Source organism: Sapajus apella, unplaced genomic scaffold (genome assembly GCF_009761245.1).
Source record: "Sapajus apella isolate SASKATOON/1434 unplaced genomic scaffold, GSC_monkey_1.0 scaffold21, whole genome shotgun sequence".
NCBI lineage: Eukaryota > Metazoa > Chordata > Mammalia > Primates > Cebidae > Sapajus > Sapajus apella.
The window spans coordinates 21,296,799-21,312,514 of NW_022436961.1; the positions used below are offsets into that span (position 1 = coordinate 21,296,799).

At 35.5% G+C, this 15,716-nt stretch overlaps 1 protein-coding gene across 5 annotated transcripts in view; it reads right to left on the bottom strand.

The window, feature by feature from the left end:
* Positions 1 to 15,716, bottom strand: part of PSD3 (pleckstrin and Sec7 domain containing 3) — a 526,477-nt gene that overhangs the window by 80,662 nt on the left and 430,099 nt on the right. For all 5 annotated transcript variants that reach the window (XM_032287984.1, XM_032287985.1, XM_032287986.1 and 2 more), the window contains one exon: positions 13,383 to 13,576. In XM_032287984.1, the coding sequence (XP_032143875.1) occupies positions 13,383 to 13,576 (194 nt within the window). The remainder of the gene's footprint in view (positions 1 to 13,382; positions 13,577 to 15,716) is intronic.

The window sequence follows — 15,716 nt, forward strand, 5'->3', positions numbered from 1 at the left end:
GTAATAAGATACCAGATTAGAAACAAGACCTAAGGCCAGCCAGGTGTGGTAACTCACACCTGTAATTCTAAGATTTTGGGAGGCTAAAGTGGGGTGCAACACCTGAGGTCAGGAATTTGATACCAGCCTGACCAATATGGTTAAATCAGTCTTTATTAAAAATACAAAATTAGCTGGGCATGGTGGCATATGTCTGTAATCCCAGCTACTTGGGAGGCTGGGGCAGGAGAATTGCTTGAAACTGGGAGGCGGAGGTTGTAGTGAGCTGAAATCGTGCAATCAAACTCCAGCCAGGGCAACAAGAACGAAAAACTCCATCTAAAAAAAATAAGACCTAAGGCGATGTGGCCCTGTCAGCAAGGGTGAAGTCACACCCTAACCATAAAATTCCATTACATGGATTTTTATTAACCTGGTATAATGTGGCCTACTTCCCAACCTGACTCTGTTATAGCATCACATGGCAGATAGCAGACTCTGAAAGAAATAAAAATATTTTACCCCAAAATAAATTTCTTTGACATATTTTGAAATGACCCTCCAAAGCAGTCCTTTGTGGGGAAAATTTACATCTTTGGAGAATCGCCATTAATGCAGCCTAGCCTTCCCTTTCTAGGCCTTTCCCAAATGGAGGAGAGATTAGCTGAGAGCCTTACACCTCAAAAGTCTGAAAAGAGGCATTTATAGTCTGCTTTCTCTGAGGGCTGCCACCCAGGAGGCTTCATCTACATTAGAAAGGCCTTGGCTCCCATAACTTCCTCAACTCAAGCATTCCCGTCTACTGACTCCAAGTCTTCAGAAAATAGCTTAAGTCTTCTCAACCAATGAACTCAGCAATCCCTAAAACCCACCTATGACTTGTAAGCCCCCATTTTAAGATACCCACCTTTTTGGGCTGAACCAATGGACACCTTCCACGTATTGATTTATGTCTTTGCCTGTATCTCATCTGCCTAAAATGTATAAAACCAAACTTTAACCTGCTGGTTTGGAACTGCTTACTCAAGGGATGTGGGGTTTGTGATTTTTTTTTCCCCAGGCTGTGGTCACTCACACTGGCTCAGAATAAACCTCTTTAAGATATTTTGCTCAGAATAAACCTCTTTAAGATATTTTATGGAGTGTGGAGGGCCAGGCATGGTGGCTCATGCCTGTAATTCCAGCACTTTGGAAGGCCAAGGCGGGTGGATCACTTGAGCCCAGGAGTTTGAGACCAGCCTGGGCGACATGTCACAACCCTGTCTCTATAAAAAATACAAAAATTAGTGGGGTGTGGTAGCAATTGCCTGTGGTCCTAGCTACTCGGGAGGCTGAGGTGGGAGGATTGCTTGAGCTTGCGGGGCGGAGGGGCAGTGAGCTGAGATTACACCACTGCACTATAGTCTGAGCAAGGCCCTGTCTCCACAAAAGAAAAAAAGAGAAAAAATTTTGCAGAGTTTTATATTTCCATTAACATTAGTGAAAACATTTTTTACATATAAATTATCCCCATGATTAATTCCTTTAGAAAATTAGTACGGTATTTTTAATTTCAAATTTTCATCAGATTATTGAAGAATTTGACACACTGCATTAAATTACCACAACACAGATGCAAGAATTATTTTTTTCTTTCTCCTAAATGTTAATTAAACCCAAATGGTAAACAGAATGAGTCAGCAGTGAAAGTAGAATAACCTCTAAAAATCACATGTACCATGAAAACTGTACATTTCTCTTTCAGAAAAATACTTCAGAGATTCTAAACACAGATTTTTTGGTGCTATAAGATTTGCAGTTTATATTCCATTATTCCTAGTCAATAGTATCGCTTCTGGCCAGGCGTGGTGGCTAACACATGTAATCCCAGTACTTTGGGAGGCTGAGGCGGGCGGATCAGGAGTTTGAGTCCAGCCTGGCCAAGACAGCAAAACCTCATCTCTACTAAAAACACAAAAATTAACCAGGCATGGTGGCGCACTCCTGTAGTCCCTGCTACTTGAGAGACTGAGGTAGGAGAACTGCTTGAACCCGGGAGGTGGAGGTTGCAGTGAGCTGAGATCGCACCATTGCACTCCAGCCTGGGCAACAGAGTGAGACACTGTCTCAAAAAAAAAAAAAAAAAAAAAAAAAAAAAAAAGTTTTGCTTTGAGGAGGATGATATGGGGGGGACCTCTTTTAACCAACTTTATTGCTGGAAAGCATGGATTTTAAAGGCATGAGCCATCAATATGGAACATAAAAACCTAGAACTTAATCTTTTAGTCAAAATTTTGAATTGTGAATGGGGTATTTCCTATCTAAAACAGGTACTATTCCATCAAAACTAGAGTGTCACGTGACAAAGTGCTCCTGCACGTTCATATGGCTTCACTCACACTGCTGCTATTTGGCCGGCCTTGTACTAACACCTTAAAATGCTCCACTGCTCCGTCACACACCCTGCTGCCAGAGAACAGCCAAGTGTGAAGGGCAGGGAAAACCTTAGCCTAGTTTGAAAATAATTGCTTGGCTCTCTAACAGGAGGAGACAACTGTCTTATGGAAAAAAAATTCCACTTTTATTATCTCTTAATTATAGTGTCGCTGTTCCCAATGTTACACAATAGCAAAGAATTCTGCCTGCATTGCCATTATAAACTATTTTCAGAATGTATGACTCAGAATAACATCTACTTTCTCAAATTTGACATGTGAGACTAAATTTTCTAAACTTTTGATGACAGCCAAGTGTGTAAATCCCTCTAAAGTGAGTGAACCTCTCCAATCTTGTCAAGGTGCTCCGCAGCACTCCTTATATCCAAGGTATTTACAATGAGATTGAAAATATGAACCACACATAGTTCTCACCTCCTTAAACGGCAATGAATATTTCAATATTTTAAATTCAGAACTAATCTTAGGGCTTTACAATTACTTAAAAATCTACAAAAGAATGTGGTTAAAATATTTAAAAATTATTAAAGTGACATGTCCACACAATTAGCCTCTCTTGATTCATTTCCTCCCAACTCCTCTTTTCTGATTTTATTAAAAAAATCTTTCGAAACAAATTACTTTTTAACATTTGCACCACTTCTCCCACTTGTTAAGTGTCATTATATCCCTAAACAATATGTTTCTACCACTATGTCATAAAAGGTTGTAAACACTCTCAGTTTTCTGCTGTGATAGATGAGAATTCAACAAACTTACCTATCCCATTCCATCCTCCCAATACACTTATATAGCTTTTATTTGTAACTGTATTGATTGCCTCTGTAGTTTTATGGAGCATAACATTAGTATCATGATTTTAGTGAAAGATTTTTCCCTAGCTTTAGTAAGGTGTTACTGACAAAAATTGTACGTAAGTATACAAATTGAAGTTTTGATATATATATGAATTGTGAAATAATTATCACAATCAAGCTAATTGATATAGCTTTTACCTCACATAGTTGCCACTTTCTTAAATATTTATTTGACAAATAATAACTGACATTATTCCTTGTTTCCTTATTACAGGCAGCATCTTCCGACTTCCTCTCCATAAGAGGAACTTAACGGATCTTGCTCCCTGCTCCCTCTTAGTTCTATCCAGTTTTGCTTCCCACCTTCTATCATCTGTACTCTTACAGGGTCAAACTATACAATATTTATATCTTAATGTGTACCACAATTAAATCTGTAATAACCAAAATTCTATTATGCTAAGATTTAAAATTATTAATTATGCTGTAATGATGGCGATCACAAAGACATTTTTTCTTTTCAATTTTTATTTAAACACTTTTTTGTAGAGATGGGCTTTAACCATATGGTCCAGGCTGGTCTCAAACTCCTGGGCTCAGGCAATTCTCTCGCCTTAGCCTTCCAAAGTGCTGAGATTACAGGCATGAGCCATCCTGCCTGGTCAATGTTTGCTCTTGCTACTAATTTTTGTTCATTGGGTTTTCTAATAGTTATTTTCACTGTGCAGATTTTAAGAAAAAAATCCTTATATGTTTCTAAATTTTCCATGCAATCAGATGTTCTACTGAGTTTAAAAATTTTTATTATATGCCAGCAGTGGTGGCTTATGCCTGTAATCCCAGTACTTTGGGAGGCCAAGGTGGGAGGATTGCTTGAGGCCAAGAGTTCAAGACCAGTCTGGGCAATATAGTGAGACCTCCCATCTCTACCCACAAAATAAAAAAGGAAAAAGGAAAAAAAAATTAGCTGGGCATGGTGGTACATGTCTGTAGTCCCAGCTTCTTGGGTGGCTGAGGTGGGAGGACTGCTTGAGCCCAGATGTTTGAGGCTGCAGTGAGCTATGATAACATGTACCACTGTACTCCAGCCTGGGTTACTGAGTGATACCTCATCTCAAAAAAAAAAAAATATTATAAAACATGTAAGACTTCAAAACGTTATCAAGAATAATGTAGTAGGTATGCATGTTTTACCACCAAATGTAAAAAATACATATTACCAATATAGTTAAACCACTGGGTACTTGCCACTGACTGCCTGTTATTCTCCTTTCCAGAAATAATATCCATTCTATAATTAGTGATTTCAATATATGAATGTATTCTTACTAAAGCAGTATTGTTTTGCATGCTTTCAAATGTTATCTTATGTGCAGATTCTTCTGCAAGCTGCTTTTTTCATTCAAGATTGCCATTGGTGAGATTCACCCATGTTGATATGTGGAACTCTAGTTCCTTCCTTTTTACTGTTATGTAGTATTCAATTATATGGATATACAAAATCCATTCAATCTCTTATTAATGGACATTTAAGTTTTAAAATGTTTGAGCTATTATAATGTTGCTATAAACATGACTTCTATAAAATTAAGAGTTTTTGTAGACACACACACACACACACACACACACACACACAGAGGACTGAGATGTAAGAATAAACATTTCCAATTTTATTACTGCCAACTGCTCTCCAAAATACAAATGCTACCACTAGTATTTTTGGAGGGTAGAAGAAAGCCCATTGTTCCAAACCCTTGCCAACATTTGGTATTCTTTTAATTTTGGTTAAGGTAACATGTGAAATGACATTTCACTATATGTTTAGTAAAATATCCTTGATTATCAATAAGGCTGAATATGTCTTCATATATGCATTGATCATCTGAGTTTTGTTTTCTGAGCAGGGCTTCTTCAAGTTTTTGCCCATTTTTCTACTGAGTTGTCTTTTTTCTAATTAATTTAAAATTTCTTTATAAATATTATCATGGATCCTAGTCCTTTATTAGTAATATGCTACAAATATCTTCTCTTAACCTGTGGATTATCTTCTATTTTTACATACAATTTTAATATAAAGTCTTTACTATTAGTGTAATGATATGTATCAATATTTTCTTTTACTGTTTTTGTAAATATATACGTATGCAAATGTAGAGACAAGGTCTTGCCATGTTTCCCAGTCTGGTTTTGAATTCCTATTCTCAAGTGACCATCCTGTCTTGGCCTCCAAAAGTACTGGGATTACAGGCATGAGCCACTGTACCCAGGTGTTTTTGTAAATCTTAAGAATTCACTTTCTACCCAAAGGTCATAGTTATTGTCCCGCACGTTCTTCTAAAAATCCTAGAACATTGTTTCTGAAATTTTTATCATTAATCTGTCTGAAACTGATTTTTGTGCTAAAACTGAGGTGGGGAAATAAATACACACACACACACACACTTCTCAGCATAAATTACAGAAGCATTTTTGCTTTCAATTATCTGACTTACTTTCTATATCATACATCAAATTTTTATAAACACTGGAGACTGCTGTTTCTGGGTTCTCTTTTCCAATCCATCATCCTAAACTATGTCTTGTTATCTGGAAAAATGTCAACATGGCACTACTGTACTTCTCCCCCTTGATTAATGTATGAGGAGGTTTGGTATAAGGCTACAGGGAGCTGTGAAAACTATGGTCAAGTAGAAAATGCGTAAGTCCACCCAACTCAATGTTTAAAAAGCACTACATTGGTCAAGTAAAAGAAATGTTCAAAGTTCAATGCTCCTAGCTTGAGACCTCTAGTTATCTAAGTACATGCTACACAGTGACAGACTGTCCCAAGCCACAAAAAATGCAGAATTTAAACATTCTATAAGCATATTTTCTCATTGGAATTGCTTTTAACAATATGCTACAATTAGTTTTGTATAATTAGATTTTTGTTCCAGCAGATATGCTATTATTCTATACTAAATCCTTGGTTAAGATACTTAAGTCTCTTCATCTATAAAATAGGGACAATAATAATATCTGCCTTATAGTACAAAGATTAAATGAATTAATGCATGAAATGCTTAGGATAAAGCTCTAATATTTAGCAATCATTTAATTATCACCATTATTATTATATAGATGATTTATATTTTGGGTACCTTGTTTCCAGTCCCTTTCTTGATTTTTCACATGTATCTTACATCAGATTGAGAAAACTAAGAGCTTATATTGAATTTTGTTTTTTATTCTATCTGACAAAATCCAGCAGATGCATCTTGTTTTCCAAATTTAACTTTTCAAAGCTTTGCCTTAATGTCAGATTTAATAGGTCTTGGTAAACATATGTACTGCTAAGAGAGGTACAACAATTTGTCTCCTAGAGGCAGAATTTCTGAATTGAACATAACCTTAAAAGGCAAAAAATAAAGAAAACCTTTAAGGTTTAAAAAATAATTAATAATTATGGATGCAATCTGACAAACTGAATTTTTACAGTTAATTAAAAAAAAAAAAGACACCAAATCTTGAGTCAAATAAATGGTCCCTTTGAGTCAAGTGTATCAGCATTTAAGAGAAAATAATCTTTCCATACAGGTTTGATTCAAGTCTTCACTTGTTAAATACTTTTTGTAATATTTGTTATCAGAGCACCTGGTGTTTACACATATGTACAAATGTAATACAGATCTAGGTATAGTGAACATGCTTAATCAAAATAAGTACTTAGAAAATAAGTATTTACTTTTTATGTTCAAAAAGAGGCATGCAGGATTCTCAGAATTATTTGGAGCTCCTATTCCAGGAAAGTTCCCCTGTTGTTTTAATGTTTTTCTATGTAATGTAAATAAAAAGTGATGTGTTTCATAGCACGTTATCTATAAGTCCTTACTATAAAACATTTCTCTAATTTACTTATAGTGACCACCTCTCAAAAGAGGAAGGCAAAAACACTCAGAAACAATTGAGGCATTCTGGTAGATTTCCAAGAAGGAGCAGAAACCGAACACTTGGATAAACCCATTCGGCCAAACATGACTGAAAATCCAACAAATGAGATTGAGGGGAAGAGAAGATTAGACAGGAAGGAAACAAAACCTTTTCTGCATCTCCAAGTATATAACTAAACAGTTTGCTTTTACCTGAATGCTTAAAATTCCTTATTAGTTTCATAGCTCAGTAAATATTAAGGTCTTAAAGCAGGAAGTGACTGGAAAGACATTTCTTAACAAAAGGGATCATAAATCAGCTTAGTTCTACTTATGCCCATGAAACAGTAACTGCTACAGAAACTGCTCTACTATGATAACTTAAAAAAAGTCTCTATATGTATATAAAACAAAAGTTTTTAGAAATTTCAAAACAGACAACACTGGATTATGATTCTGAAGAGAAAGAAACAAATGAGGTAAGACTAGCTTACTGCTTACAGAAAATGTCTCAGTTCCGATAGTGGAAGAAGGTACCTAAACAGAGCCTGGGAGTCATGCTGAGTTGAGGACATAAAAAAGCAGTTTAGTGATGCTTAGAGGGCTAGAATTTGCAAAGCCCAGTAAAAGAGAGGAGAGAATTACACAAACAGATAGCTCTGAAGACCTGCAGAGGAATCCTCTGATCTTGGCTGTAGCATCCATCTTAGCACAAGTGAAAATAAATAACTCAAGGCATAAGAAAAATAATGTAGTTGGATGAAAAATTTCAAGAGCTCACACATGGCTAAGAAGAGTTTATGTTTTCATCAGCCAGAGTGCATAGACTTTGTAATACACAGTGCATTGGAAAGAGGCTGAAGAAGAGTAAGAATGCCTTATTAGTGGAAATAAATAAGTCCCAGAACAAAGACTGCTCTGGATCCACCAGAACAAAGGATAGAAGCAAGCTTCTAAAGAGTTCAGTTAATCTATGAGTTACTTACCTGCACACCAGCAGAAAATCCAATATTTTTTAAATGAATACAACTAAAAGCAGCACCTGAAAAATGGAAAATTCACAATGTCTGGCACTCAAATAAAAATTACAAGGAATGCAAAGAAAAAGGGAAAAAAAAACTATGACTAAAGCCAGCAGAAAAAAATTAATGCAACAGTTGCAGAAATGACAGAAAGCAAGGGAATCAAAGAGAAGAACCTTAAAAATGCAATTATAAACAGAAAAAATATATTCAAGGACATTAAAAAAAACACCAACCTGATGAGGAGAGAAATGGAGGATATAAAATAGACCACAGTTGAACTTCAAAGATAAATATGATGTTTATGAAATGAAAAATGAAGTAAATGAAGAATAAAGATTATCAAAATCAAGTAATGAAAGGACAAAGAGTTAAAAATATTAGAAAGAGCTTCAGTAAACCCTTCAGATAGCACTGAGTATCATACAGGAAACAAGTCCCATAAGAGGAGTGGGTGCTTTAAGAAATAATGGCTGAAAAACAAATGAATCTATAAATCCAAGAACCCCAAAAACACCAAATAAGGAAAACACAAGGAAAATCACACTAAGGCATCTCAGAATAAAATAGATGAAAACTAGAGACAGAAAAGTCCTGAAAGCATTCACAGTCAGGGGAAAAAGCCATCTTAGGTACAGAGGAACAAAGATAAGAATGACAGCAGGCTTTTTTGTCTGAAATCCTGCAGGGCAGGGAAAAATGAAACATCATCTTTAAAGTACTGAAAGGAAAAAAAAATTGCCAAAGAATTCTGTACCCAGTGAATATAAATTTCTAAAATTAAGGTGAAAATATTTTCATACTGATAAAACATGCGAAAAACTCCTGACAGCAGGTATGTGGGGGTAAAAGTAAAGAAAGGTTTCTGTTTAAAGCAAAAATATTAACAATGAACTACTGTAAGTTTTAGAACATAAAATTAAAATACAGGACAGCATCACAAAGGCTAGGAAGAGATAAGAAGAATTAACCTGATATAAGGGCCTCAAACTATACATGAAGCAGTACAATTTGAAGGTGAACTGTGACAAGTTAAAAATGTATACTGTAAACCTTGCAGCAAACACTAAAATAAAGAGGTACAGCAAATAGGCCAATAGTGACAAAAAACAGAATCACACACAAAAAAACAACCCTACACAAGAAAGGAAAAGAATAGATGGCATAAATAAAAACCAACAGTAAGACAGCAGATTTAAAGTCAACTATACCAATAACTACTATAAATGTAAATGGCATAAACACTCTAATTAAAAGACAGATATTGTGATTTAGAATAAAAAGCAAGACACACCAATATTCCGTATAACAGAAAGCAATTTTAAAGATACAATCATAAATTAACAATATAAAGCTAGAAAAAAAAATTTGTAGAACATGCAAGAACTAAAAAGGAAACTAAAGTGGCTATAGTAATATTAGAGAAAGTAGGCTTTAAAATAAGAAATACAACCAGGGGTGAGGAACATCATTTCATGACAAAAGTGTCAAATCACCAAGAAGACATAATACACATAGGTGTAAGTGATGCAAAATGGCATATAAACTTTAGAAATTTCTTATAAAGTTAAACATATATTTAGCATATGATGCAGCAATCTTACTCGTTTACTCCTAGGTAACTTCTGAAAAGAAATGAAAACATATGTACATGTAAAAAAAAAAAAACAAAACTTGAGGCCGGGCACGGTGGCTCAAGCCTGTAATCCCAGCACTTTGGGAGGCCGAGGCGGGTGGATCACAAGGTCAAGAGATCAAGACCATCCTGGTCAACATGGTGAAACCCCGTTTCTACTAAAACTACAAAAAATTAGCTGGGCATGGTGGCACGTGCCTGTAGTACCAGCTACTCAGGAGGCTGAGGCAGGAGAATTGCCTGAACCCAGGAGGTGGAGGTTGCAGTGAGCCGAGATCGCGCCATTGCACTCCAACCTGGGTAACAAGAGCGAAACTCCGTCTCAAACAAAACAAAACAAAACAAAAACAACAACAACAACAAAAAACTTGTACGTGAAAGTCCATAGTGGCTTGATTTATAATAGCTTAATATTGGAAACAATCCAAATGGTCAGTTGATGAATCAGTAAACTGTGGGATATCCAAATAATTAAATACTTATTAAGCAATAAGAAGAGAGAAACTTAATTCACACAACGCCTAACACTATATACAAATCTGCACAGAATAACACTAAGTGAATGAAGCCAGTCACAAAACAGTCCTATGATTCCATTTATTGCAATTTTAGAAAAGGCGTAAGTATAGGGCCCAAAGACAGATAATTGTCTGTTATAACTGTCATAGGCTGGTAGTAAGAGGAGAAGCAATTACTCTAAAAAGTACAATTAAACTTTTTTGGGTAATGGAAATATTATTTATCTTAATTGTGTTGATGGTTATATAACTGTATACATTTTATAAAACTCAAACTATATACCCTAAATTGGTGAATTTTAGTTTCTGTAAATTATTAGAAATCATGCACATTCTATATTATAAGGCTGAATTATCTGCCAACATTAATGCGATTTGGAAACCAAGGGAAATTGGAATGGGGATAACCAGGAAAAGCCTGAGGAATTAAAGGCAGCTGAAACCTCCAGGCTCCTCCTGATAGCCCATGAAAAACAGGTTAAAAGTCTTCCACTGATAAAGTAATTGACAGGAAAAAAGCCTGGAGATGGGCATTGTCTTAACTGACCCATATATTTTCCCCTTTGTTCTGAGGGAGTAACAGAGATAGAAACACAAGCAGAGGCAGTTTCCTTTGGAAAACAGGAAGAACTTCCTAAATTGCTACAAAGAAAAAGCCCCATGACACTTAAAACTTCCTTAACCAACCAGAAATGCTCAAGATAATTAACTAAGGCTTTAAAGAAGATACACTGGCAGAAAAACTTCTAGCCTTGTACAAGGTGTCTAAGCAAGGTGTCACCTTGTACAAGGTGTCAACCGCTAAGCAATCCTCAGGTACTGCTAAGCAGTCCTCAGGTTCTGAATCTATATTCATATGTACTAGGCTTCTGAGGGAGAAGAGCTTCTACCAGGGGAATCCTCCAATAGAGGAGGTTTCCTGGGCTACTTGGTCCAGGAAAACAATGGACAGACAAAATTTCATCAGTAGAACCTGGGGACTTTGGAATAAACTAACCAATTAAGTCAACCCACTGCTATAAAGTGAGTCAATAAAAAGATGCTCACATGGGTTAACTTTTGTATCCTTGTCTAGCAGGATGTAGTATATACTCTGAGTAAGTGACAGCTGTTATACTTCTTTTTGCCTTTTCTTGAATTGGAATTATTCATTTTTTTTTCTCTAGTACTTCATGTGAGTTATGTCAGATACAGTCAGCCCTCCATGTCTGTGGGTTCTGCATCTGTGGATTTAACCAATGGTGGATGGAAAATATTTCCTCCAAAATTTTGTCTGTACTGAATGTGTACAGATATTTTTCCTTGTCATTATTCCCCAAAGAATACAACATAACAACTATTTCCATAGTGTTAGATATTATAAGTAATCTAGAGATAGTTTAAAGTATATGGGAGAATATGCATCAGTTATATGCAAATACTATGCCATTTTATATCAGGGACTTGAGTGTCCTTGGATTTTGGTACCTGTGAGAGGTCCTGGAATAAATCCCCTACAGATATTAAGGGACAACTGTATTTTCATACTTTTCACTTAGCCTATAGATTGAAGTGCCATCCATACCTGACTGAGGGGAATGAACACAATCAATAAATCTTAGCCTTGGAGACAGAAGTTGCAGCAGGACAGGTGTGTTACAGAGAGACAGTATATTTGTGGTCGTAAAAGGAAAACTGCAATGTTTGGCAAAAGCATTATTCAACGTATGAAGAAGGGTGTGTGTGCACACTGGAAAGAAATAAATGGGTATCTAATACTTTGTGTGCCAAGAACTCCCATTCTCTGAGGCAAGTATTTCATTCCTCTTGCCATTGCAAGCAAGTGGGGGCTGTCAGTCATAATATTCCATCCTATCAGTGATACAAGTCAGAATCCTGTCCTAGAACAGACGAAGTTAGAAGTTAGGGAAGAAGAATCCTCTTCAGTGTCAAAATTAAACACATGATCTATAGTGCTGCTAATAACCACGTATAAAGGACCTCATTCCAAAGAATAATGCTGACACACAAAATCATGCAGAGAGAGAAATGGAGTGTACGTCCTGGTGACAGTCCATTTTCATTTTCACGTGTGCCCTTTTTCTAACATAGAGTGACTTGCTGTCACTTACAACTATATGAACTCTGACACAATGTTGTGAAATAAAATTAAGTAGTCTAGTAACCTAGTAACAAGACGCACAGAAAATATGGTGGGTGGAGTCTTAAAGATCTTGGGAACATTAAGAAATTTGTTCATCATTGCTAAGTCCATGTCAAAGCCACTCCACTGCAATGTTTCTCTCAACTGCAAGCTAATAGAATATGCTAACACATTAAGGAAAAAGATCCAGCCACAGATAGAGATGGTACTATCCATCTCTTCACCCCAAAGATAATTCTGAGCAACATGTCATCTTACCTTATTCTGTTCAACTATATCAAATTGCCACTTCACTTTGCAAAGATTATTCTAACTATATAAGCATGCTCCATTCCTCTCAAACTCCTAACATCATCATCTATCAAGATAATCATGTCTCATACTTCACAGAGGTATCAAAAGCCTTCAATTTCCCCAAACTAATTATATAATGCTCTCCTACATATCACCTGTCCACCTAATTAAAGGTCAGTCATTCCACATATGTGCTGGGTATGAATTCCCTCCCTCCACCTTTGTCTCTGGGATCTTATACCATTAATTTTTCTATGCTCTGCAAATTTAACCTTTCCCTCAACCACCAGAAATATAAACTTGATGAAGACAGAAACCTTGTCCATCTTGCTTACCACTATATTTCTGGTGCCTGGTACAGTAGGTAGTCAGTATTATTTGTAGAAGCCATGACTAAATAAATGAATGAAAGGCTAGAAAATGAATAAACTGTAATACGTTTTCCATTTCTAAAGTTCTATGATTCTGCTTAGAGAAGATCAGGTGCCACACTGTATATTTAATTTAGGGTTAGAGGCTTTATCAAATTTCAATAATATATCTATAGATAAGCATAATTTTCTTCATCCTTGACTTTCAGATAAATTCACTTTAAATTTTGAGCATAAAGACGAAATAAATGAAATAGAAAATGATAACATGATGCTTACTCTTCTTTCCATCCATATCTGCATGGATTTTTCGAGCCAAGAATCCACTTTTGTACACAGCAGCATTTGGATCATGAGGAATGTCCAAAAATGGGTTGGTTGTGCTTCCAATACGACTGATGGTCTTTGGATGTGTTCCATTAGCTTTCTCATCAGTACCTTCTGAGGGAGACTTTTTTTTCTCTTCATCATCTCTAAAAGGGAGAAAGCACAAAGACTAAGTCAAGCACCTACCATAATATTCAAAGAAAAACATTACTTAAAACAAAAAACTACGTTGTATTCCAATGGTCTATCGCTTTTTATAACCACCACCATGATAATAGCCACTACTTGTTAAATATCTATGTGCCAGGTATTAATAATCACGGTAATATCTTATAAGACTGATATTAATATCCTCTATTACTGATAAGGAAATAAATGAGTTTAGATAAATATCCAATGCCAGATTTACTAATGAAGAGATAATAAATATATGATCATAAAACCTCTAAAATCTGGTCTTTTCACCCATTCCAATGCTTTTATGTTTGTCTTCTTTCAAACAAGTGGAATTTTATTGGCAGGAATCATGATTTTGACTTATGTATTTCTACAGGGTCTAGCATAGAACTAGGTATACAGAAAACAGCAAAAGTGTTAGAGTGAGCCCAATGGATAATAGTAAACAATATCTCACAAATAACCAGTCTAGTCCCTAATATTAAACCCCCATGCAAAGCTATTATGAATTAGAATGTGGTGCCATGCACAGTGCTTTGGCATGTCACAGCTGCTACTTTCTCAACCACCATAAAAGTAGTCCCCAGCGTCTATTGTTCCTGCCTTTATGTCCATGTGTACTCAATGTTTAGCTTCCACTTACAAGTGAGAATGGGCAGTATTTGGTTTTCTGTTCCTGAATTAATTCACTTAGAATAATGGCCTCCAGCTGCATCCTCATTACTGCAAAAGACATGATTTCATTCTTTTTCTATAGCTGCATAGTATTCTATGGTGTTTATGTACCATATTTTCTCTATCCAATTCACCATTGAAGGCACCTAGATTAATTCCATGATTTTGCTATTGTGAATAGGTCTGCAATAAACATATGAGTGGATGTGGTTTTTTTGGTGGAATGATTTGTTTTCCTTTAGATATGTAACCAGTAATGGGATTGTGGGGTTGAATGGTAGTTCTTTTTTACATACTCTAAGAAAATACTTAAAAACTGCCTTCTGCAGTAGTTGGACTAATTTACATTCTCACCAATGATGTATAAATTTTCCCTTTTCTTTGCAGCCTCACTGGCATCTGTTATTATTATTATTATTTTTAATAAGTCATTCTGACTGGTGTGAGATGGTATCAAATTGTGATTTTGATTTATATTTCTCCAATGATTAGTAATTTTGGGTATTTTTTCATATGTTTATTGGCCATTTGTATATTTTGAGAAGAGTCTGTTCATGTCCTTTGCCCACTCTTTTAGTGGGGTTGGTTTTTTTCCTGGAATTGTTTGCGTGCCTTATAGATGCTGGATATTAGACCTTTGTCAGATTCATAGTTTGCCAATAACCAAAACATATTTTAAATATGTCACAAAACTGAAACTTGATAATGATGGTGATCTGAGAAAAACAACCTTTTTTTCTTTATTGATATTTTATCAGTAATTGTGAGATATGTGAAAACAAAATTGGATTCTCATAAAAAATTGATATTTTACTTTTATTTTGAAAGAAGTTTAGATTTGTGAAGGATAGAATTCCCCTATGCCCAGCATTCTCCAAATGTTAATAAATATTAATAACTATAGTAAAAAGTTTCAAAACTAAAAAATTAACATAAGTTCAATACTATGAATTAAGCTTGGCTTTATTTGGATTTCACTAGTTTATCATTTTTTTTTTCCTAGTCTAGGATCCTATCCATGATCCCACAGTGCATTTTGTCATCATGTCTTCCAGTTCATATCAGTTTCTCAGTCTTTCCTTGTCCTTTACGACCTTGACACTTTGAAGAGTATTGGTCAGTTATCTTGTGGAATCTTCTCGGTTTAGGTTTTTTTGATGTTTTCTCATGACTGGATTGAGGTTATGCATTTTTGGGGAAAGACTTCACATAGATGATGCACCCTTCTCAATGCATTAGGTCCAGGGGACAAGTTTTATTACTGGTTATAATTTAAGGTAGTATCCCACATATTTCTCTACTGTAAAGTTACTATTTAGCTTTGTAAGTGTTTTGGGGGAGATACTTTGTAACTATGCAAATATTCTGCTTCTCCTTTACCCAGTAACTTTAACATTCATTAGGGGATCTTGTAACAACTATTGTTATGGTGTT